At 53.8% G+C, this 24,689-nt stretch overlaps 3 protein-coding genes across 3 annotated transcripts in view; 2 read left to right on the top strand and 1 right to left on the bottom strand.

Annotated features, from left to right (window-relative positions):
• LOC141725815 (uncharacterized) overlaps nt 1-24,689 on the bottom strand; it is a 150,169-nt gene that overhangs the window by 21,870 nt on the left and 103,610 nt on the right. The gene's annotated exons all lie outside the window — the stretch shown is intronic.
• On the top strand, nt 9,190-10,896 carry LOC141725753 (class II histocompatibility antigen, B-L beta chain-like). Its single transcript, XM_074529787.1, has 4 exons — nt 9,190-9,412; nt 10,057-10,341; nt 10,681-10,787; nt 10,888-10,896. The coding sequence occupies exons 1-4, from the start codon at nt 9,190-9,192 to the stop codon at nt 10,894-10,896; spliced, it is 624 nt and encodes a 207-aa protein (XP_074385888.1).
• On the top strand, nt 11,312-22,782 carry LOC141725752 (uncharacterized). The gene is made up of 3 exons (XM_074529785.1): nt 11,312-11,870; nt 20,987-21,052; nt 21,206-22,782. The coding sequence occupies exons 1-3, from the start codon at nt 11,312-11,314 to the stop codon at nt 22,042-22,044; spliced, it is 1,464 nt and encodes a 487-aa protein (XP_074385886.1). The 3' UTR covers nt 22,045-22,782.

Here is a 24,689-nt window from a genome sequence, read left to right as displayed (position 1 = left end):
AAAGGCAGGCACATCGATTTGTTCCAACGTTGCCTTTTCAGTTGGCAGTGCTGGGAAAGAAAACACAGTTCCATGGTTTGATCTTCCAATGGGACGAGTCGCAAAAGGACTCTTTGATAATCATAGAGTGGATTTTCCTACCACACAGGCCCGCAAAAACAATTCTTACAGATTTGGAGATGGCAGCACAGATCATCATAAAGGCGAGAACAAGGTTGCTGACAATGGCAGGAAGAGAATTCTCAATCATCAGGTTACCCTTGAAACAAGACTATTTCGATTGGGCAATGCAACAATCGAAAGACCTGTTAATCGCATTGTTAGCGTTCCCAGGAACTTGCACAATCCACTTTCCACAACATAGAATACTGCAATCGCAAATATGCTATAAAACAAAACCAAGAATAAGTGAAGAACCTTTGGACGGGATCACAGTGTTCACGGATGGCTCAGGGAAGACACACAAGTCAGTGATCACGTGGAGAGACTCAACGACAGGGGATTGGGAATCTGACGTGAGGATGGTTCAGGGCTCTCCACAAATTGTGGAGTTGGCAGCTGTTGTCCGAGCATTTCAGTTGTTCAAACAACCTCTCAATCTGGTGACAGATTCCGCATATGTTGCGGGTGTGGTCAAGAGATTGGAAGGTTCGCTCTTGAAAGAAGTCAGTAATGGGGTTTTATACTCCTATCTGACGAGCTTGAAAACACTGCTAGAGAGCAGGGAAAGAGAGTATTTTATCACACACATTAGAGCACACACGACACTTCCGGGATTTTTAGCGGAAGGAAATGCTCGAGCGGACAGGTTGACAATGCCCATTTCGCAAACACTGCCGGACATTTTTGAGCAGGCAAGGTTAAGTCATGCGTTCTTTCATCAGAATGCGCAAGCGCTGATGGAGTCCTTTCGTCTCACAAAGAGTCAGGCGAGGGAGATCATTAGTGCTTGTCCAGACTGTCAGTTTGTGCAGCCACCTTCTTCCACCGGAGCCATCAATCCGCGGGGGCTGCAAAGTCTTCAGTTGTGGCAAGCTGATGTCACGAAATATCCATCTTTTGGGAGGCTCAAAAATGTTCATGTTTCTGTGGATACATTCTCAGGTGCAGTCTTTGCTTCAGCACATGCAGGGGAAACAGCAGACCATGCTTGCCGACATTTTCTGCAAGCATTTGCAGCATTAGGTGTGCCTCAGGAGATAAAAACAGATAATGGTCCAACGTATCACCCAAGATGGGGTGTCAGACACACGTTTGGTATTCCACATTCACCCAAAGGTCAAGCGATCATTGAAAGAACACATCACACCCTGAAATCCCTTCTGGACAAACAGAGAAGGGGTGAACCACAGGCAACACCTCACATGAAATTAAATAAGGCACTGTATGTGTTGAATTTCCTAAATAGCTCATCCTCGGAACCTAATCCACCAATCGTGAGACATTTTCTAAACAGCACACAGGCAAAGCTAAGGGAAAACCCTTTAGTTTTGATCAGAAACCCAGAGACAGGACAAATAGAGGGCCCTTTCAAACTAATCACTTGGGGCAAGGGTTTCGCTTGTATCTCCACAGATCGAGGTCTAAAGTGGGTGTCGGCGCGGCACGTGAAGCCATTCCGAACGCGAGAACGCGAGAACGCTGATCCAAGAAACAAAGAGACGAGTACTCAGACAGAAGTCGAGACTCAGACCGGAAAGAACGATTCCGAAGAGAAATAAAAAGAAACTAAGGACTTTGGGGATTTTTGTATAAGAGCAAAATAAAGAGTTTCATGATGCTTATGTGCATCATCCTTTCGTTCATTGCAGTAAGCAATGGAGAAGATTTACCTGTTAATCAGCCAAGGCAAAATGTATGGGAGACTTTAGCTCAAGCAGCGAATCTAGATAGTATTTGCCTGACACATTCGAGGCCAGGAAAACCATTTTCTGCATGCATGGTTGGATTGCCAGTGGACGAATGGCCAGTTCCAGGACATTCCGCAGTTAACATTTCGCAGGTCATTAAAGATCCTGTGAAAGAGTGGTGTGCTTGGACACATCTACTTCCTGTGGCTTCTACAGAACCTCAGGAATTGGAGATTTTTGGGTCCATGACAATGGAATTCTGCATGCAGTTTGAAGCTCCGAAGGCCACAAAGGCAAAAACTATTGATTTGACTCCCATTCATGAGTTTTATAAGAATGCATCAGCTTGATGTAAATATACAGAGAAAACTACCGAAGGATCGATCCAAGTCCCAGTGCAATTGCCACGGGGTTTGTTTTTAATTTGCGGGGACAGAATTTGGCACGGCATTCCTGCTAATGCCACGGGAGGTCCATGCAGCATTGGGGAAATTTCAATGCTGTCGCCTGATTTGAACATGCTAAGAGAGAAAAGGCACAGAGGAAAAAGATCAATCGAAAAATATGCGGCAGATTGCAATGACGAAGTATTTTCTTGGGATAAGAAAGCAAGTATTGCTACAGCAATTTTCTCACCTCAAACAGCATCAGGGGTGGCTTTGACACAGATCGACCGCATGGGTTGCTGGTTGAGCAAACATGCACGATCTGTGTCTGTCGCATTGGATGACATGTTAAAAGACGTTAGTGGTATAAGACAGGCGACTCTTCAAAACAGAGCGGCAATCGATTATCTATTGCTCGCTCATGGACATGGGTGTGAAGAGTTTGAAGGGATGTGCTGCATGAATCTCTCAGATCATTCAAAGTCAATTCATGAAAGTATTAAAAATATAAAAGACAGCATAAATAAGCTTGGCGAGATCACAGGATCATGGATCGATCAGCTGGTAGATTTCTTTGACATCTCTCCCATTTGGAGAGAAGTTTTAAGGGTAGGGTTCTATGTTTTGATAGTTCTCCTAGTCCTCATACTTGTCGTCCCATGTATATTTGTATGTTTAAAACGCGCCATGAATCGGGTAATAAAAGAGGTTTTCTTGGTGCAAACAGAAGGGGGAGATGTGCGATCTCAGCACCTCAGGACTGAGGTGCCGAGTCACCGAGACCACCCTTGGGGGGCTCGGGAGTCCTGGAATGTTGCCAGAAGTGTCTGGTGGCTGGACTTTGATCCTACACGGGAGACGACACCTGTATGAGGATAGGAGGGTTTCACCGGGGTGAATGGTGAAGGGATTAGTTAGTTAGAAAGTGAAACACAGGGTTTAGGATTTCTGTACAGGGGGGTTTAGAGAAGTAAGATGGAGGAATTGGGGCGTGTCCTGTCCTTCTTCTTCTTCTTCTTCTCCTCCATCTTCTGTGGTGATGGTGGCACTTTGAGATTGGTTGTTACTAAAAGTGCACTGGGCAATAAGGGTGAAAGGTATTGGGGAAAAATGATAAATATTGTATACGCAACTTTGGGTATAAAGATAGGTGACCGCCCGGAGGGGAGGGGAGTGTGCTCATGGCTGGCTGCTGAGCGGACCTCTGTCGGGCCGAGGGAAAATCTTTTAGATAAACAATTGGTAAACACGGAGACCGAGAGAGGAACTGAAGCCTCTTCTGTTCCTTTGAGGCGCGGGCTGCCCCAGGGCCACCCCGGGCCTTTCCAGGCCATCCAAACATCCGAAAACCGGACAGGTGTCTAAAGAACTGGAAAAGAATGCATTTCATCCTTTTCCATTTCCTGCCTAAGACCTGCAGGTTCCACAAGGGCCCTGCCCTCAGGCAGGTGATGCATTTTCCCCCAGAGTGCATCAACTCTGTGTCTGTTACTGAATGTATGGGGTCTGCTACCTGTGCTAGAGTAGAGCACTTATTAGTTCATCTGTGGTTTCTGTTTCTAAACCATTAGGTTGGTAATCCTGACCAGTGGATATTTTTTGAAGGAAAATATTTGAAAGAAATCTTCTTGAGAACTGTTTTCTGACAGTCACCAGATGGTGAGTTGCTCTTTTAGGCAATCCAGTTCCAGGGACAGAAGATCTTCCAGGTCCTGCTCCTTGCTGCAGGCAGGACACTGCCAGCCTCAGGGGCCTTTGACGGCGCCTTCTGACCACAGTTATCAATTCTGATCAGGACTGAGAGACAGCAGGATGGTAGCCCAGTGCCTGAAGGTGCTTGGAGCTCTCCTGACCCCTCACTTGATCCTGCACCAGCACAACCCCCAGCCCTGCTTGTGCAGAAGCAGCTGCCGTGCACTTACCCTTGGCCAATCTGCTCCACTTCCAGGTATTTCTGGGCAGGCTCCGCCTCGCTCACGGTGTTCCCTGAAAGAAAAAACGTGGAAGACGCTCCCTCCCAGAGTGAGAGCCCGCCTTGCAGCAGAGCCAGAACCAGCCCCACTCCCTGGGGCCGTGAGCCCCTTGGTGTCAGCTGGGGAAGGACAATAAATGGCTCGGTGACATTCAGCTGCAGAGCAACCCTGGGTGCAGCCGATGCCCAGACACACACACAGCACCTGCTCGGGCACCCAGGGACAGAGCAGACGTACTCAGCTGCATCAGGCACCACTCCCCTCTCCCCTCTGGCTGCAGGGCTCTGCTGCTGTCAGAATGTTCAGCCCAGGATCCCACAGCGGAGGGAGCTTCATTGTCCTCTTCCCAAGCAGAGGGAGGTTCTCCACCCTCTTCCCAAAATGCTGCAGCTTCTCCATCCTCTTCCCAAAATGCTGCAGCTTCTCTATCATCTTTCCAAGCCCAGGGATGCTCACTGTCCACTTCCCACTCTCCTCTTCCCAAGACACAGGATGTCCTCCATCCTCATCCCACACTGGGAGATGTCCTCCATCCTCATCCCACTCCATGGGAGCTTGGCCATTCTGGTCCCACACCAGGGCACATCCACCGTCCTCATCCCACGCTGGGAGATGTCCCCTGTCCTTGTCCCACCCCGCGGGAGCCTCGCCGTTGCATTCCCACACCGCGGGGTGTTCAGCCTCGTCTCCCAGAGCAGCGGGAAGTTCACTGTCATCTCCCGGCACTGAGGGAAGTTCACCATCGGCCGCCAGAGCAGCGGGAAGCTCACTGCTGTCTTCCTCCTCTTTGGCTTCCTCTTTGGAAGCAGAGGGAGCCCCAGGAGGTGCTGGTGCTGCTTTTGTGCCCTGTGGACAGACGGCAGCGTGAGGGACGGGAAGTTCTATCTCAGTTATCGCCTTATTTATCCTCAGCTGCACATCCAGCTGCACTAAGCAGAAATTGGGTTTGGAGCTGTTCCAACTACCAATGGGCTTAAATCAACATTGCCACTTATTGTTGGGAATTTGATATTCCACCATGGCTAAAGCCAGCAAGAAATCCTCTGCCTGCAAAACCAGACCTGCAGCTCTTCAAAAGCTCTTCAGCAGAAAAGGAGAAAACTGCCGGGGATCCCTTTACTGCTGCTGCTGCTGCAGGCACTGACAGGAACTTTCCTTCAGCCTCCCAGGCTGGCACTGGGCTGCCACATGCCGAGCTCACACCTTGCTGCACAATTCCAAATATCAAAGGTTCCTTTCCCACTCACCAAAGGAGGAGCTGCTCGGAATCCAGACATGAGGTGCCCTGCAACGGGAGAGGGAACATGAACCAGATGCTGTTAGGAGAAAAACTGCCAGAAGTGGGAAATGCCACGGAGCAAGACAACCCCGAGAGAGCATTTTGCTTTCACAGCATCCCTCCAGGAGCCACAGTCCCTTCCCACAGCAAGCAAGAGAACAGCACAAAATACTGGGCTGGGTCAGTTCTTGGCTGGAGCAGCAAAGGGAGGGAGTTCCAGGCTCTGCTGGCACAGACTCCCTGCTTGAGGGAACAGAACCCCCCAGGGCTCATTGCAGATGCCGTGCACGCCCCGCTGGCTGCAGACACCCCCTTTTTCAGCTGCAGCTGCTGGCAGGAGCTCTCCCAAAGCAATGGTGTCTTCATGGCAATTTGGTTCCAAAGTCAGCTCAGCTCCAGAGGAAGAACAGAAAGCACATAGCATGCCCAAAGCCACAGATGCTGCAGCAAAGGAAAACCTCGACTTACGTGCCAAATGGGTTAAAAAATACCCTGAATAAGCCACAGAGTATACAGTGCAAACTGCAGCAGCCACGTGCTGCATCATTTTGGCTGCGCTGCACACGTCTGCAGCCTGTAGCCCTGCAAGCACAGACGGACACCCGTCAGGGCTGGGCTGGCTGCTGAGAATGCCTCGGGCAGGAGGATCCTCCGGCAGCGAGCCCAGAGCCACTCTGGGCACTGAGGCCTCCGTGTCCCACAGCAACGGGAACACCACGGGGACGTGGCGCTGTTCCTGTGACATCCCAGCAGCAGCTCACGCAGAAACCGCCTGGAAGGTTCTCCTGTGTCACAAAGGAGCACAAAGAACCCTCCCAGGGCACAGCCCATGGCCCGAAGGGTGCAAGAGGAACTCGGAAAATGCAGCAAACAAGGACACCCCATAGCCCAGCCTCAACACTGAGGAGGAACAAGGACGGCACCGAACCAAAGGAAACGTGACCTTTAGTCGCTGATAGTTCGGACTAAAAGCAGCAAGCCATGTTCCATCTGGGATCTTTGTTCTAGTTCTAAATGCAAGCAAGGTTCTCCAGTCTAAACACACAGAAAGCAGGAACTGGAGAGGAGGTGGGATTAGGAAGGAGGAGGAGGAGGAGGGGGAGAGGAAAAGGAGGAGCAGGAAGAGCAGGAGCAGGAGCAGGAGCAGGAGGAACAGGAGGTTCCAGTGTCCCCTGTGGCTGCAGCCGCGGGACCATCGCCCCCAGCTCGTCCTGCAGGTGAGCGGGGAGGGGGAGCTCGTCCCAAATCCATCGGGGGGTCCCTGAGAGGGTTTTCTTATTGGGGTGTGTTTGGAGCTCACAGGTTGTGGATTTGAGCCCCAAATATCATCTGGTGTCTCTGTGAGGTTTTTTTCCTCTGTGTGTGTAGGTTTGGATCTTGCAGGAGCCCAAAGCTGAGCCCCTTGGGGGATCTTTGGGGGCCCACATGGCCATTTCCCAGTATGGGCAGGGGAGGTCATTGGTCCTGGGGACCCCCGGGAGAGCAGAGGAGGGGAACCCCTGGGACCCCCAGAGTGGGGAGAGCAGAGAGGGGCGATCCCAGAGCTGGGGGGCCCCGGCAGACTGGAAAGGGGGGGAGCCTGGAGAGGAGGGACCCCTGGGATCCCTGGGATCTCAAAGCAGAGCATCAGGGAAGAAGGGACCCCATGGACCCCCAAAAGCCCCTGGATCATCCCTAAGCAGGACGCCGGAGAATGGAGAACCCCTGGAGCCATTGGACCCCCATGATCCCAAGGAAAGGAAACTTCTGGAACCCCAAAAGTGGAGAGATGAGCAATAGGGAACTCCTGGGAGAGTTTTTTCGGGCTAAATCTTGATATGTGGAGCTTTTCATGGACACAAGACTCCTGCTGAGTTCTAGAGATGGACCTGGCCTGGAGGAGCCTCTACTCCAAGGCGCTCCCACCTTGGTTTCCCCCAAACCAGGGTTTGTCATTCCCAAGCTGTGGCCAGATGGAGGAGGAGGAAAAGCCCCAGAGATCCCTCACGAGGAGGGGCTGCAAACCCAGCCCAGGGAGGGGTGAGGAGGAGAGAGCCCCCCTGAGCCAGGAAGGCGGCCAGAGATCCAGCCAGTGCTCAGAGCTGGTGGAGAAGCCTCATGGCAGGGAGAAGCCCCACAAATGCTTGGAATGTGGGAAGGGTTTCAGCTCCAGCTCCAGCCTGATGGAACACCTGAACATCCACACTGGGGAGAGGCCCTGGGAGTGTGGGGAATGTGGGAAGAGCTTCAGTGGGACCTCCGACCTCAGCAAGCGCCACAAGATCCACACTGGGGAAGGGCCCTTGGAATTCTTGGTGTGTCAGAAGAGCTTCAGGTGGGATTCAGAGATCGTCACTCACCAGCACTTCCACACCAGGGAGAGGCCCTGCAAGTGTCCCGAGTGTGGGAAGAGCTTCGTGCGCTGCTCCAGCTCCATCCCCCATGGGAGGATCCGCGCTGGATGATCCCCAGGGCCCCCGTTGGGCAAAGCCCTGGTGACCCCTGTTCTGGGTGATCTGTGTTGGGTAGGGGGAAGGTGTTGGAGAGATTTCTTCCCCTCCTCCTTGTGCTGCTGATTCGGTTGGTAATAAATTCCCTCCGTGTTCCCAGGCCGGGTCTGTTGTGACCATGTGGGATTTGCTGCGGGATCTCTCCCGGTCCTTGTCCCCACGCAGGAACCCTCGGCTCCATTTTCTGTCCCTGTGCGGCTGCGGGGCCAGGGACAGAGCGGCTCTGGGGGTGCCTGTCATCGGGCCAGGGACACCGCTCACCACGGGCAGCCATGAGATGCCGCGCACCTGGGCACGCATTGCTGGGCTCACCTGAGCTCCCACCTGCCCAGGGCCCCAAGGTTCCCCCTCGACAAAAAAAACCCCTCCGGGGTGCAGCGTCCCGGAAAGGCCTCAGCCAATGGGAGCGCAGGCAGGCGGCATCTTAGCCAATGAGAGCTCTGAACGTTGGATTGCCTCATCGGTTGCCGGGCAGAGCCCGTGGCCGATCGCTTCCCACGAGCGGCGGCAGCCAATGAGAGCGCGCGGCGCTGCCGAGCCCGCCCTGCTCCGGACTGGCGCTCCCAGCGCAGCGCGGCTGCTTTGGGGCTGCTGCTCCCTGCCCGGCCCCGGCCATGGGGCGAGGGGCGGCAGCTGGGGCCCTGCTGGTGGCACTGGTGGTGCTGGGAGCCCCCCCGGCTGCGGGCGCGGAGCTCTCGGGTGAGCGGGAGGCGGGAGGCGCTGGGACAGGGGGGGAGAAGGGGGAGAAGGGGGGAACCCGGAATGGAGGGGGAGGAGGAGGGGACCCCCTAAGGGAGAGCGGGAGGGCCTGAGGTGTGGGGGGAGAAGAGGGAGCGGTGGGAGAGGGTGGGGAAGGGGCAAAAGCGGAGGTGGGACACCATATCTGAGCGGGACGGGGCTGGGGATTGGGAAATTTGTGGGAAAATGGGGAAATGGGACCCCAAAAGTGATTTTGGGAGCGGCCGGAGGTGGGAGGGGAGACGATGTGGAAGGGGAAATGGGGGAAGGGCGGCAAAGAGGAAGGGGCAGCGCGGGCAGGAGGGTCCCATGGCAGCCGTGGGGCACAGGGGGTGCGGAGTGGGGATCCGGGGTGGGCCCGGAGCTCTGGGGATGCTGGGAGAGGGTGGTGGGTTGGCACCCCCTGTCCTGTGTCCTGCACACTCAGGGGTGTTCCAGAGGATGACAAAGTCCGAGTGTTACTTCATTAACGGCATGGAGAAGGTGAAGTACGTCCAGAGATCCATCTACAACCGGGATCAGTTCATAATGTTCGACAGCGACGTGGGGCACTTTGTGGGGTTCACCCGCTATGGGGAGAAGTTGGCCAAGCGCTGGAACAGCAATGCGGTATTCATGGAGGACAGACGGACTGCGGTGGACTGGTTCTGCCGGTGCTGGTACAAGAATTTTACCCGGTTCATCACGGAGCGCCGAGGTGAGCACGAGGGAGAGTGCGTCCCCTCGGGGCCTGCCCTGCCAGTAACCCTGGAGCCCCTCAAAATCTTGTGCCTTGTGCCGACCCCCGGGGTCTCCAGATCCTCCCAGTCCCTCCCGGTGCCCCCCCGCGCGTCCATTTCAGCGACCCGTAAAGTTGACGCTTTGCAACCAATGAGATCGTATCATGTTCATGACTCATCTGCTGCCAGGCAGACCCGCAGCACGGAGTGCCTCGCGCCGGACTCGGCCTCCCACTGCCGCGCACTTTATTCCCGGTTCCTCCCAGTGCCATTCCAGTCCCTCCAAGACCATGCCCAGTTCCTCCCCAGTCCATTCCCAGTCCATTCCCAGTCTCTTCCCAGTTCATTCACAGTTCACTCTTAGAACTCCACCCTCTCTCCCAGTTCCCCCATTCCTTCCCATCTCTCTGTGTCACCCAACTCCCTCCCAGTCTCTCCCACTCCCTCCGAGCACATTCCCAATCCATCCGAGCCCATCCACAGTCCCTCCCACCACATTCCCCAATCCATTCCCTGTCACTCCGAGTCCATTTCAGTCCATTCCCAGCCCTCCCTTCTCTCTCCCAGTGCCCCCCAGCTGATCCCAGTGTGTCCCCGCTCTCTCTCTCTCTGTCTCTCCCAGTGTCCCCCAGTGTGTCCATCTCGCTGGTGCCCCCCTCGAGCTCCCAGCCCGGCCGCGGCCGCCTGCTCTGCTCCGTGATGGATTTCTACCCTGCTGCCATCCAGGTGAGGTGGTTCCAGGGCCAGCAGGAGCTCTCGGAGCACGTGGTGGCCACCGACGTGGTCCCCAACGGGGACTGGACCTACCAGCTGCTGGTGCTGCTGGAAACCCCCCCCTGGCGCGGGCTCAGCTACAGCTGCCAGGTGGAGCGCGTCAGCCTGGAGCAGCCCCTGAGGCGGCACTGGGGTACGGGGGAGCCCCTGGGGGCGCTGGCAGAGCCACTGGGCTGTGCTGGGAGTCACTGGGAGGGAGCTGGAGAGAGCCGGGCTGGGACTGGGAGAGGGGCTGGGGCCTAGGCAAGGGCGGGGAAGGGGTTTGGGGGATTCTGGGGAGGGTGGGATGGGGTTGGGGAGGCTCTGGGTGTGACTGGGAGGGAGTTTGTGGGCGCTGGGTGCAAAGGGCAGGGGGTTTGGAGTATGCTGGATGCGAGTGGGAGGGACGGAAATCAGCCTGGAGGGGGCGCTCGGAGCGCCTTGGTGTGTCGCTGAGAGGTTTTGGGTGGGTTGAGCCCTGCGGACCCCCCAGAGATGCCGCCGGACGCCGCCCGAAGCAAGATATTGATGGGGATTGGGGGCTTCGTCTTGGGCTTCGTCTTCCTGGCGCTGGGGCTCGGCTTCTCCCTGCGCAAGAAGGTCAGGGCGGGTGCCGGGGGTGGCGTCCCCCCCGTGGCGGAGCGTGTGCGCTCCCGCCGGGGCCCCCAGCCCGGTGTCACCCCCTTTTCTCTGCCCACAGAGCTCCTGAGCCGGCGGCGGCCGCAGCCCCTCCCCGTGGGCTCGGGCCCGGCCGGGACCCCCCGCTCCGTCCCCGCTCCGCTGTGTTTGGGGGGGTCCCGTGTCCCCCCAGCCCCGCTGGCGCTCTGCCCCCGCCCAGTGCCTGTTCCCAGTGCTCCCAATAAAGTTTCCCAGTTGGGCCCGGGGCCGTTTATTGGGGGTGATGGGGAGGGGTTTGGGGGGGGCGATGGGACGGATTTGGGCAAAGGGAGGGGGACAAAGGGTGGGGCTGGGCCCGGGGCAGCGGGAGGAGGAAGAGGAAGAGGACGAAAGAGAAGGAGGAAGGAGGGGGGGACGTGAGAGAGAGATGAGGGGAAGGAGGGGGGAGGAGGAGCGGGAGGAGCGATTGAACCGGGAGGGAGAGGCGGGAGGAAGAGAAGGGGGAGATGAGGAGAGGAGCAGAAACAGGAAAAGTAGCGGGGATCCCCCGGCCTTCATCGAGGTGTCCCCAGGGGGGCCGGGAAGATGTGGAACCCGCAGCCAGGAGTGTTCCCAACACGGGGGGAAGCTGTGACCCTGGGGGTCACTCGGGATTATCCAGCGCGGATCGTCCAACGGGAGGTGGAACTGGAGGGGGGCACGGAGCTGGTCCCGACCCGGGGCACTGCGGGATCCGCGGGCAGCAACACATGCTCCTCGTGCTCCATCCCTCCTCCTGCTATCCGGCTGTGCCCTCACGCAGCCCGGGGGGCCCTGAGAGCGTGAGGCGGGGCTGTGCCGTGTGCAGAGCCCGCCCCTGGCTGCGATTGGGCCATGGTGCCGTCAGTCGTGATTGTGGCTCGCTGATTGGTGGGAGCGGGGCGGGGCAGGGCCCCGGGGGCGGGCTGAGGGCGGCGGTTGCTGGAAGCGCCGCCATTCTCGGAGCGTGTGTGCGGTCCCGCGAGTGCCGGCAGCGGCCGGAGCGCGGTGAGGCGTTGGCGGAGCTCGGAGGCGGCCGCAGCGCAGGTGGGAGCCGCGCTGGGTTGTGCGGGGGCTCGGGGCTGTCTGCGGGCCTCGGGGGCGGCAGGGGGCTCGGGCGGGTTGGTTGTGCCGTGTCCGGCCCGTGTTGCCGCTGGCGTGAGGGCGCTGCGGGAGCGGCTGCCCGCGGTCTCCTTGCGGCCGCTGCCTCGGCAGGAGCCGCTGCCGGAGCAGCGCTGGCTCGGCCCGGTTGCTGTGGCTGGGACAGAGGGGGCTGCCCTGTGCCCGGGGCTGTGCGGGGAAATTCCCGTGGCCGGAGGTTTCTGTGCCCAGAGGAGACAGAGGAGTCCTGTAAAAGTGACTTTATTGCTGAGCAGAGGGAGGGGCCATGGGGCATTTGCCGTGCGCTCTCTGCCATTGTTGTAGTTCGCAGCCTCCTTTGTATCCTCATTTTCCCGGGCTCATCTCCCTCTCCCTTTGCCCACTGGCTGAGGTGCTTGGAAGGTTCAGACCTCCCGATCCGCCAACGGCATGTCCTCGTTATTGTGCACCCCCACTTTCGTATAACATCCGATAATCACGGCTTAGTTAAGTCTTTGTTCTTCTGGAATTTCAGGAATTCACCGGGACTTTCTGTGAGCAGCAGTCCCTTTTAATTAGTAACATTTATTGAAGCTGGTGGTTTCCCCCAGTTACTTCCTTATCTACAAATCCCTGGTGCCTCGCTCACCTACTGAATGAGCTGCACTCTCAAGCGGTGGAGCATGGTAAAAAGATGAGAGTTGCTGTAGCACTGCAGAGGAGAAACAGCATTCGTTTAACCCACGGTCTGCCAGGGAGCTACAAAACCGTGTCCCCTTCCCATCCTTTCCACGTTTGGACCAATACATGAGCTGCTTAATTTTTCTGTCGTTTTCAGTTTGTTGGTTTTTTTTTTTTCACCACTTTTCCTTTGGCATCTTTTTGCCAACAGCATTTTGAATAATTCAAATGCCCACAAACTCCTCCTCTTTCTGCTAACAGATGATCTGATCCCATCCCATGGTTAAGTGTTGGGTTCCTCATTTCAGTGGATTGGTCGGCAGGAAGGTCAGGAGCTGGAGCTGTCTGGTTGGTTATTATAGCGAGGGCAGCTTGTAATCTAATGATGCAATTGGAATGAGAAATGGGTTCTGTGGCTCCTGATATGAATTGGTTCGGGTTCCCAGGGCCTGGTCGATGGTCTTGTAGGATTTGTTTTCCTGGCCGGTCATCTTTTCCCCCTTTTTGGCTGCTCTCTCCAGCCAGGGCTGCATCAGTTGTCTGCTTTTCTCTTAATAAATAATCAAGTCCTTGGATTCCCAACTGATTTCCCTGAATTTTTGGTAGCAAAAAACCCCCACTGCTCTAATATACCCTATATAACACAGACAGTGACAGCACGTTGGAGTGGGCAGAGGGATGATTCCCCCCAATTATTTAAAGTGAAGTTTTCCCAACATTCTCCATGTGCTGTTTCCCTTTGCAGCTTCACCCGTTTGTGTTGCAGGGTCAGATATCCTCCCCCTGGGCTCTGCCTTGAGCTGTGCAAATTCCATCAGTGCCAGCAGGCAGAGCTTGGGGTGAGGGGCAGAGGGAATCAGGCCAATTCCTGCCCCGGGCAAGAGACCCAGGTGCATTGTCCACACTTTGCCCAGCAGTGTTCATTTGCATTTCTAAAGCTCCTCTGCAGGGTGCCTGGAATGGAGCTTCACTTCCTGCTGCTGGGCAATGTTGATGTTTTGTTGCTGGTCGTTATCTCTGTGGGTGTCTTTTGAGCTGTTCCCAGTCTGTTGGGATGTTAAACTCATCTCCATTGAGTGGTGTAACATCCCTTAAATACAACCTTAAAAATTCATTTCCCCAAGGCACAGACAAACCAAGCCTGAGCAGAGAAATAAGGTTTAAAAGAACCAAACTCGGTACATTTTGCAGCAGTGCAATGGCAGGCAGCCCAGAGTGTGGGTGTGAGTGAGCCCCAGAGTGGAATTGTGCCCTGGTGTTCCCCAGCAGCTGTGGCAGAGCAGGCCCAGGCAGCGCTGAAGCTGCAGCAGTGGCAGCAAGGCTTGGCCCCAGTGGCTGGAGATGGCAGAGGAGGGTGGCCAGGATTGCAGAGGATTCCAGGCGAGGATCTGTGGGCAGGCGCAGGGGCTTGGCCCGCTGTGGAGCCCTGGCTGCTGCTGCGTTGCCTTCAGGGCAGGCTCAGGGGCAGCCTCCCATCCTCCTGCTGCAGGTGGGAAGTGCAAATCTCCGGGGCTTCAGAGCCCTTGAGGCCAGGCTGAGGGGTCCCCCCGTGTTGAGCTGTGCTGGCGGCTGTTTCTGGCCTCAGGGACACTTGGCATGGGCCCCTTGGCCACCAGTGGTGCTGCTTTGCACTCCTTAGGCAGGAGCCGATGTCCTGGCTGGGTGTTGGCAGCAGCAAAGTGCCAGGGCAGGCTGTGTGCCAGCCCAGCTTGCTGTGGGAGAATGTGCCTTGATATCTGCTCCAGTGGTTGCTGAAGCAGTGAGAATTGCTTTTGCCCCCCTGTTAGGTGCCATGGTGTCAGCAGAAGATATTGAAGCCTTCCTGCTCAGGGCATTCCAGTGCCAGGCTCTCACAAGCACCCAGAGCTGCGCGGGTTGAGCTGAGCATGGGGCGGTGACCTGCGCTGTGTCTGATTGCCCTTCCTTAATAACAGCCTGTCTTGTAGCTCTTTTCCCTTCTGCTGCCCTTGCAGAGCCATCCACAAACACATTTTCTCCCTCATGCCAGGGAATGTCCCATCATCAATCTGTCCCAGCCTGTGTCTGGAGCTGTGTCCCTTGAGTGCAGTCCTGGGTTCCTTGCCAGCCCCTCTCCTGGCTGTTCAAACAGGAGGCTGCGTTGAACCCTTGCCCTGTCCTCAGTTCTGAATCCTCCTGTGCCACTGAACAAGTTTCATACTGTAATAACCAAGCCTTGCTCATCCATTTAGAGGCTGTTTTGGTTGTCAGAGCTTTACCTTGATGCCAGACTTGAACTCTAGGAGATCGTCCTGTTGTCATCAGTTTTCAGGCCACAGTTCCCATGAAAGCTGTGGCTGCACAATTTTGCAATGAGGCCACTTTCTGGCCACTGGGTGAAGCATTTTAGCTCAAGAATTCCTTTGGCATGACCCTGTTTAACATCCACCTATAATTCAAATTCTTTTTCCCCGTGTGGAAGGTCCAGGCCAGCCACCTCAGTTAATCGTCATTTTAGCACTTGAAAATTCTGTGATTCCTCCTCCTGTCCATCCATCCAGTTCGTTGACTGGCAGGATAGGAGTGTTGTAGGGAGCCATCCTTGGCTCCAAAAGCCCTGCCTTTAACAGGGACTCAGTACCAGGCTGTGAGCCCTTCCTTCCCTCTCTTGGAACAGCATATTGCTTGTCCTGGTTTCTTTAAAGTAATTTGTATAGGCTCCATATCTAATTTTCCCTATTTCCCTGAGGCTGCCCACACTTCTGGGTTCACTTCAGCATGGGCCTTGTCAGATTTTGGCACAAAGGTTGAATAGAACTAGCGTCTGTATCCCCTTTTACAGTATTAAAATCCAGCTCTCAAATTCCTTCCTAGGTAATTGCAATCACAGGAGAAAGAAAAGGTAATTCATGTTATTCAAACCTATCCCCTCCAGCTTCTAATAGTGGTTGAAGAAATCATACCTGCTCATCTTTCCCACTCATTCCCTCAAAAATTAAAATATTCCGTTACTATTTTCCCCTTTAGGTCTAAGATTCAGAGAGGATTGAGAGGCCCCTGTGTCCATCAGGAAATGCCTCCTCTCAATGCAGACCCACCCTGAATGTTCTCAAGGGCTGCAGTGTGGAGGGTCCCTGGTGTGATGGGAGCTGTGACAGCCCTGCCAATCCATGTCCATCAAGGGGTGGACTTGCTGGTGCTGAGGGTGCTGCTGTCTGTGCTTGCAGTGTCCTTGTGCCCTGCAGCTGGAGCCCTGGTTCCTTGCCAGGGGCTGTTTGGGTGGGCTCTTCCCTGCCGAGGAGGGCAATGCCTCTGCCAGGTGCTTATGGCCGAGCCGTGCCCTGGGTGCTGGGGCCCCCTTGGGCCCTGGGGTTGATCCCTCAGGGGCTGTAGGAACTGTGCCCTGGCCTTTGCCTTCAGCTTGGCCTTTGCCTTCAGCTTGGCCTTTTGCTGCTCCCTTCTTGCACTACCTGCTGTGCCTTTGTGCCCAAGTGCTGCAGGGCCTTCTTGTGCCCCTCCTGCAGCCCCCTCAGTGCCTGTGGGTGCTTGTCTTGCTTTACAAGAGAGGTGTCTGCTTGGGAAGGCAGAAAAAGCCTCTCATGGAATGGAGAATGCAAACCTCCTCCCTCTTAATTTTTAGACTAGTGAAATGAAGGGGCTCTCAGGCAAAGATATGGGAATGGGAATACCAGTTCTTTACTAGTGTCTATAATAAAGCAAACAAACAGCAACAGCTGCGGCACTGACAGCAAACAGAGCCCGGAGCCAGTCCCGGCCTTTGGGCTGCGGCGCTTTCCCCTTGGGTGCAGTTCCGGGCACGGCCGGCAGGGGCGCTGGTGGCTCCCGCGGGGCGGGGCAGCGCATCCCTCCCATGGGAACCTCTGAACGGAAATAGAGCAATCCCTTCATCTAACTCTTTCACTTTTTTCCCTTCTATGGCCTTTCTCCCGTGTTTTGGCAAAGAATTTGGAGAGGGCTGTCTTTTAACTGAGCTCCTAGTGTTTTGATAAGGTGATTCCTGTAGAGAGAGAGAGAGTTTCCCTGAACAGCCACAGCTGTGGTTACCGAAGGGGACGTAACTCAGAGCAGGACGGGGTCAGAAGAGGATATCCCGCCGAGGCTCCGTGGGAGTGCGGGCAGGGTCTGCTGCCGGAATCGGCAGAGGGGGATGTTCCCGTGGAGCCCGAGGCGCAGCGTGGGCAGCCCCCCCATGGCTGATGGCGGCTGATCCGGCAGCTCCCGGCAGAGCAAAGGCAGGTGGGAGAGCCCGGCAGCAGCGGCGGTGCCCAGCGCAGGTGGCACGGGCAGGGCAGGCGGGGATGGGATGGCTGGGACCCCCCCTGGGTGCGGTGGGCGCGGTGAGCTCGGAGCAGGCGGCAGGACAGAGCAACCCCCATCTTGCCCAGCATGGGCGGCAGAGCGGCCGCGGGCCAGGCAGTGGGAGCAGGGCACACAAATTGAGCGAGAGCGCCGGGGCAGGTGGAGCTGCCCTGGGCAGTGAGGCCGCACCTGGGATGGAAAGCGGGGCAGGCGGAGCTGAGGCGGGCAGCGAGCCGGGACCCGGGACAGGCGCCTGGGCCGCGAACGGAGGGGGCAAGACCTGCAGAGGATCCCGCTCTCTTTCTGAGTTTTGCTCTTGTTGCCTTCCCTTTCATTTCCCCTTTTTCTTTTCTTGTTTTCTTCTCGGAGCTTTCTGATACTTTAAAGATTTTTATTCTCCTGAAATCTCCTGTCTAACATGGCATATTCTCTTTCTTCTAGATTAAATGGGTTTTATTTTTTACAAAAAAACACAGGACCTAACAAATCCAAACTTCTGCTTGGATACATTGAAATGGCTACCGAGCTAACTCACGACCTCCTAATGTTGTTTTTCTCATCACCTTTTTATTTATCCTTTGGCAAATTAAGCATCTTTCATTTACTTGCTTGGCTACTCTGAGAATCCCAGTGCACCCATAGTTCCTTAAAAAATGATTGCACAAAGCTTGAGTGCCTCAGTGGGTTTTCTGATGCATGTCTTCTAATATTTTCCTAGAAGCACATTTTATTTAGAAATTATCTTCTATCAAGAAGTTTCCATTTCCCTGATTTATCTTGTTCACTTCCTGTCTTGTTTAATTCTTTTTTCTCAGCTTCCCTAAACTTTGGAATTTCCAGTTTTTCCTGGTTTGGAGTTAATATTAACATAACTCTTTTATCTCCATTTTCTGCTGCATCCTTAGCTTTGTGATCTGCCAAATTATTTCCTCTTCTTTCTGGGGTCTTTCTGTTCTGGGGTTCCTTAACATGTACTATAGCTACCTCTTTTAGGTTATTTTAATGACTCTGAAACCTCTAAAGTACGTTCCTCATGTACTAGTCCTTTTCTTCTTGAATTAAGTAATCTTTTTCCTTTCCAAATTTTTTGCACGTATGTACTACTCTAAAGGCATACCTTGAATCAGTATATATAGTTCCTTTATTTTGTGTTAAACATTCTAGTGCTCTTTTTAAAGTATATAATTCACAAGTTTGAGCTTACTAGTTTAAGGTTAATTTCCGTTTTTCTGTAGTTTGCATGTTTTCCCCATCAACTACTACATACCCTGTATTTTCTCCTTTTGCAAGGGCTTGTATCTCTGTTAGGTAACATAACTCCCAAATGACTGTTTTATTTTTCATTTTTTTCCCTGTATCCAACTTACTGGTTTTCTTTCTCATTTTTCATGATCTTATCTATTCATCTTCTGCCTCTGTTTTTCACTTTCACTAACAACCTGAATACCACTTTTCTTTCAACTACACACACAAAAATAAAAGTTTTTCCTCACACTACTTTCAGTCCAATACACCTCCCTCCAAGGAGATATAGTGAAGGTTAAAATACAGAATCTATATTACCTGTACTTTCATCCGTCTACATTCACTCACTTTTATTTCTCACTCACTTCTACACATTCTTTCCCGCCCTCAGGACACAGAGTGGATCCCTGTTGACAGAGAATCGCGGGTCCCTGTGGCCCCCCCTGGCCTTGGGGTGGCCTCTGGGTCTCAGTATCTCCGGGCCTCCTGGGAGGGCCCTGACTCTGCTGCCTCCGGTGCCGTTCCCCTGTGGGGCTGATTTGTGTGTCACTCACACTCTTTAGCCACGGCCCCCTCACAGGCCCTGGGGACAATGGCCCGTTTGCAGGTCACCTGTACCTTATGCCACAGCCCCCACACGCCAGGAGAACAATGGCTTATTTGTGGGTCACACACTCCTCTTTCCACAGCCCCCCTTCCCACCCGCCCGGGAAGCTGAGGCTGATTTTGTGTGTGACTCACTCTCACACACAACAAGACAACAATAAGGTACCTTTTGTTATAAATTATCAAATCGAGAGCCAAACTTATAGGAAAATTTAGCAAAGTTTTTTTAATTTGTCTGTGAGACTGAAGTTCGGTTGTCAAAACCAGCACAGCCAAGGGTGAGCGTCGAGCCCGGGTTCGGTGCTGGGTGAACACGGATCTGACCTGCGAATGTCAGAGTCTCCCCCTGTTCACAAATGCTGCCTGACACAGCGAGTTCTTTTACAGTTTATTCTGCTCGAGGCAGAGATGACCGAATGTTCTTTGTGTCTCTTCCCATGCATAACCTTGGCTTTACCTGTGCAGAGGTGGACAATGACTCAGTCCCGGTGTCTGATGTTGTCAGTAGACTCTGGGGAAGTCAGCATTCACATGCATCAGGGTGGGGCTGTGGATCATTGTGGTGGCTGTAATGTCGAGGCGTTAATCACTCTTGGGTGGACCTGGTGACCCGGGGAAGGCAGCGATTATCGCCCTGGAAGCTTCTGTTCTTTCATTAAAAACCCCGATGTTTGTCTCAACCAAGTCCAGGAACTAGATGTATATGAATATAACACTGCTCCTGGCCAGGATGGTCAAGAGACTTAGTGTGGAGTTTACAATATTTTATACATTAATAGCATGAATTATCTCTACCATATACTACACTTTCACATCACCTATTACAAGTTTAGGTGTTTCTGGCCAGTCCTGGTGCTCTTGGATATCCCTCAACCCAGCTGTGCTGCCCAACCCCAGATGCTCTTGAGCATATCCTCAATCCAGCAGAATTTTGCTCAACCGTGAATGCTCTTAGAATGTTAATTCTTCAACGCAGCAGGTTTTAATTCTGGATGCTCTTGGGCACTCTCATCCCTCAGTCCAGCAGAATTTTTAGGAGCCCCTTTTGTCCCATTTCCTAGTGGATTGGGCTCAGAAACTCCTCTGCTCCCTTGCTCCGAGGGGTCCAGCCCCTCTCTGAGACCCAGTCCCAGTTACCCCGGGGGATTCTCTCACTCCTCTTCTCACTCGCTGTGTCTCTTTACTGGCTGCTTCCCTTGAGGAAAGTTGGAAACGCAGCGTGGGAGACTCCAGCACTCACTTGGCAGGTCTGGGACAACCAGCCCTCGTCTCATTCACAACCCAGAGCAGAGAATGAGGGGAGAAGGGAGCCCGGGAGCCCAAACAGCCCCGGCATCCCGAAATGGGGAGAGCGAAGCGGGGGCAGCTTTTGGCATTGCTGGGACTGCCAGCAGCCTGGGCAGGGCGGGCACCGAGGAGAAGGGGGACCCCCAATCCAAGCGTGACCCCCAGCAGCTGGGACAGGGGGGAACCCCCGAACACCAGAGGGGAGGAACCAGGGACGGGGAACTCCTGGGAGTCTTTTTCAGGGCTGAATCTGGGTGTTTGGGAGGTTTTTCTGGAGCCCAGGTGGCCGGTGATTCCATAGATGGACTTGGGGAGAGGGACCTTCAAACTCAATGTGTGTTGGGGAAGATGAAACAAAAAAGCCTTATAAATACGATTGTCTGGCAAATGATTTTGTGAACATAAAAAGTGTAAGGAAGATTGAAATGAAAGCAAGCTCTGAGATACCTCAGTTAGTGAACAACTGGAAAACAATGGTGTGGCCCCACTGAAGGTAATCCCCTTTTGATGAAACAATTCCCTCTGCTTGCAGACAGGTCCAAGGGTCAGAGCAGCCCTTACTAGCTCAGCAGAAGAGGTCCAAAGAGGAGTTTTTAAGGTTGAAAATGTAACACAGTATGGTGATGTAATGACTTTTACAGGCTGTATGTAAATGCTCCAGGATTTGTATCTTGTACTTGATTGGTTAGTGAGAAATAGAATATTCAACATAGAAGAAGATTGATTGGATTGTAACAGGAACATTACTCTCATACGCTCTTTTCCTCTTACTCTCTCACCCTCTCACCCTCTCTAGCCCTCTCTTCTCTCGGGCCTGCTCCGAGCTGTGCCTGGCAGCTCCAAGCAGGGCCCTGCACCCAGGCCCTTTGCAATAAACCGCAAGTTCCACGCCCTGGCTGCAGAGCTCTCTCGTCTCCGTCCGTCCCGACCGTCCTACCCCCCGATGCTCCTACAAATGCTCTCATCCCTTGTTTTCCCCAAACCAGGATTGCCCATTGCCAGCCCCAGGGAGGCTGTGAGGAAGAGGAAGATGCCCCGGGACACTGAGGCAGGTGAGGAGGAAGTCAGTGCCCCTTTCCCCTCTGTGCTGCTCCATCTCCCAGCCCAGCATGGCCCCCGGCTGCAGCTCAGCCCTGGGGGATCTCCTTGCCCTTGCCTGTGGCACGGAGGCAAATCCCATCCTGTCCTTGTCCTTCCTCCCCCAGAGCAGGAGCTGAGCATGGAGAGCAGGGAGGACAAATGCCCGTGGCAGAACCTGGTGGAAGAGGCCGTTTTGAGCGGCTCCACGGCGCAGGAAGCCAACGGGGAGGAAAAGCCCCGGAGATGCTGCACGAGGAGGGGCTGCAAACGCAGCCGGCGGGGATCTGAGGGGGAAAGAGCCAGCCTGGGCCGGGAAGGCGGCCGGAGACGGAGCCAGAGCTCGGAGCTGGTGCTCCATGAGCAGCTCCATGATGGGGAGAAGCCCCACATGTGCGAGGAGTGTGGGAAGAGCTTCAGGTGGAACTCCAACCTGATCAGGCACCAGAGGATCCACACTGGGGAGAGGCCCTACGAGTGTGGGGAGTGTGGGAAGAGCTTCAGTGTGAGCTCCAGCCTGATCAAGCACCAGAGGACCCACACTGGGGAGAGGCCCTATGAGTGTTCCAAGTGTGGGAAGAGGTTTACGACCAGCTCCAATCTCCTCAAGCACTATTGGATTCACAGAGAGGAGAGGCCCTTCCAATGCCCTGACTGCGGGAAGGGATTCAAGCAGAACTGCCACCTTATCAGACACCAGCGCATCCACACTGGGGAGAGGCCCTACGAGTGTGATAAATGCAGGAAGAGGTTTCAGAACAGCTCCCATCTCCTCCGGCACTATCAGATTCACACAGAGGAGAGGCCCTTCCGCTGCCCCGACTGCGGGAAGGGATTCAAGCAGAATTCCACCCTCGTCACCCACCGGCGCATCCACACCGGGGAGAGGCCCTACAAGTGTCCCCAGTGTGGGAAGAGCTTCTCACAGAGCTCTAGCTTGACCCAACACCAACGGAGGCACCACTAAGGGAAGCCCTGCGAGTGCCCCGAGTGCGGGCAGAGTTTCGTGTGCTGCTCCGGCTCCATCCCCCACTGGAGGAGGCACTTTGGGCACAGCCCTGGTCACTCACATTCCCTGTGATCCATGTTGGGAACACACCTGGCTGCTTCTCCTTTTGGTTTGGCCTTAATTTTCCTCTGCTTCACCTTTATCCTTATAAACACCCAAAACTGGGTTAAATGAAGGAAATTCATCGAATATATCTGATGTTGCATCATTTCTCAGTTTTTTTAGAGGAAATTTAGGATTTGGGGACACGTTCTGTGTGGAGTGCTGCTGTTACTAAGAGGCAGAAATTTGATCTCACCCTTGTGTTGCTAAGAACTCCTCCCCTGACCCAAACCCCAGCTCCCCCCTTGGGATACCCTGTAAAAACTCCACAGCTCTGCCTTTGCCCTGTCTTTGGGGGGTAAAAAATGGATTCCCAAAGGGTCAGCCCTTTTCCCACTGGATTCCAAAGGATCACCCTCATTCTCCACTGGATTCCTAGGGGATCAAGCTTTTCCCACTGGATTCCCAAAGGATCAACCTTTTTTCCACTGGATTCCCAGATTGTCCACCTTTTCCTACTGGATTCCCTGAGGATAAATATTTGCCCACTGGATTCCCAGAGGATCAGCCTTTTTCACTGGATTTCTAGAGGGTTCTGACTGTGTCACTGGTTTTTTTTGTTTGTACTACTTTATTTGTATTTTTATTTTTTCGTAATAAAGAACTGTTATTTCTACTCCCGCATGATTGCCTGAGAACCCCTTAATTTCCAAATTAATTAATATAGTAATAATCATAATCATCATTATCATCATCATCACCAAAGGGAGGGGGTTTTCATTTTCCATTTCAGTGGAGGCTCCTGAAATGGGGAGACACCCCCAAGGCAGGGCCATGTCAAAGAGTTCTGGAAATATGTAGATTAGTTCATGGATATGCATGAGGGTCTATGTATATGCAACAGGCTGATGTAATTAAAACCAGATTAATTAAGGAGTGTTCCCGTAAATAATTGGGGGGTCTTGGTGGCCATAACAACCTTTCTTCGATGGTCCTCTCTCCGCTAAGATCAGCCTGTTTCCTCTTTATCGACTTTTTGCGTATCCATAAAGTACTTTACATATTCCAGGAACAAAATTGGCTTCATCCAGTTTTGCGGGTCCCATCTCCCTCCCCGGTAAATTTGGAGTGTCCCCTCCCCCTCCCAGCTCAGTTTTGGGATCCCATACCCCTCCAAGCCTTATTTGGGGGTCCCATTCCCCTCCCACCTCAATTTGGTGGTCCCATCCCGTCCCAGCTCAATTTTGGGGTCCCACCCCTCCTCTTTTCCGCGCTCTCCCCTTTCCGATCATTCCCCCAGTCCCCTCCCCCGTGTTTGGTTTTGGGTGCTCCAGGCCCTCCTGCTCCGTTTTGGGGTCCTGACCCCGTTTTGGTTTAATTTGGGGTCCCCAGCCCATCCCCAGGGTCACTTTCCCCCCCTCACCAAATCCACTCCTGGCAACTGATGAGTCATCAGCGAGACTCGCTCTCATTGGCTGGAAATTACCCTGCGCTGTCTCTGAGTATTTACCGCAGTGAGAGGCCTTGGTCTGTTCCTGGCAGTGTGATGAGTCAGAGCCGGGCCGGACGCTGATTGGCTGAAAATCGCTGAGCGGGGCCCGTGCTCTGAGTTTGTGCCCAGCAAGTGGATCGTCATCAGTGCTGCACGTTCTGATTGGTCGGGATCTGTTTTGGGGAGGGGATGGGAGGAACTGGGGTTACTTGGGGTTTATTTGGGTTTATTTAGGGTTTGTTTGGGGTTTATTTGTGGTTATTTATGGACTATTTGTGGTTTCTTGGGTTTTACTTGGTTTATTTGTAATTTTTTGGGTTTATTTGAAATTTTTTGGGTTTATTTAGAAGTATTTGGGTTTGTATGGGTTCATTTGGAATTATTTGAGGTTCTTGGGGTTTATGTTGTTTTATATGGAGGTTTTTTAGGTGTACTTGAAATCATTTGGGGGTTTTTTGACTTAATTTTAGTTTCCTTTTGGTTTTTTTTGGGGTTATTTGGATTTGTTTGGGGTTATTTGGGGACTTCTAGGTATTGTTTGGAGTTATTTGGGGGTTATTTCGAGTATTTTGGGGTTAGTTGGGTTATTTGTGTCATGTGGGTTCAAAATACTGGGAATGTTTCTCCTGCAAAAAATGTGAATTTTTCCTTAAAAATCCGAGAATTTTTCCCCAAAACACCGGGAATGTTCCCTTAAAAATCCCCGGCTTTTCCCAGCCAATAGCAGCGCGTCCTGCCTCAAACCATCCAATCACTGCACTTCATCTCCCAAATTAACGAATCACGGTGCACCCCGCCCCAAACCAACAAATCACCGCGGGTGTCTCCTCAGGAACACCGGCCTTCCCGTGCGCCCGATCCAACCAATCACCACAGGTCTCCCTTCAGCTACTCCTGCCTCTCTCAAGCTGAACCAACCAATCACCGGGCGTCTCCCCTCGGCAAAGCCCTCCTCCCCTGCCCCTCTCCTGTCAATCACTGCGCCCTCCACGAAACCAACCAATCACCGGGCGTCTCTCCTCAGCAACTCCTGCCCTCCCTGCGCTACTCCAGCCAATCAGAGCCGAGC

This window comes from Zonotrichia albicollis, chromosome 31 (assembly GCF_047830755.1).
Source record: "Zonotrichia albicollis isolate bZonAlb1 chromosome 31, bZonAlb1.hap1, whole genome shotgun sequence".
Classification (NCBI taxonomy): Eukaryota; Metazoa; Chordata; class Aves; order Passeriformes; family Passerellidae; genus Zonotrichia; species Zonotrichia albicollis.
Note: the sequence above shows the minus strand (reverse complement) of the source record. Positions and strands in the feature narration are given on the sequence as shown.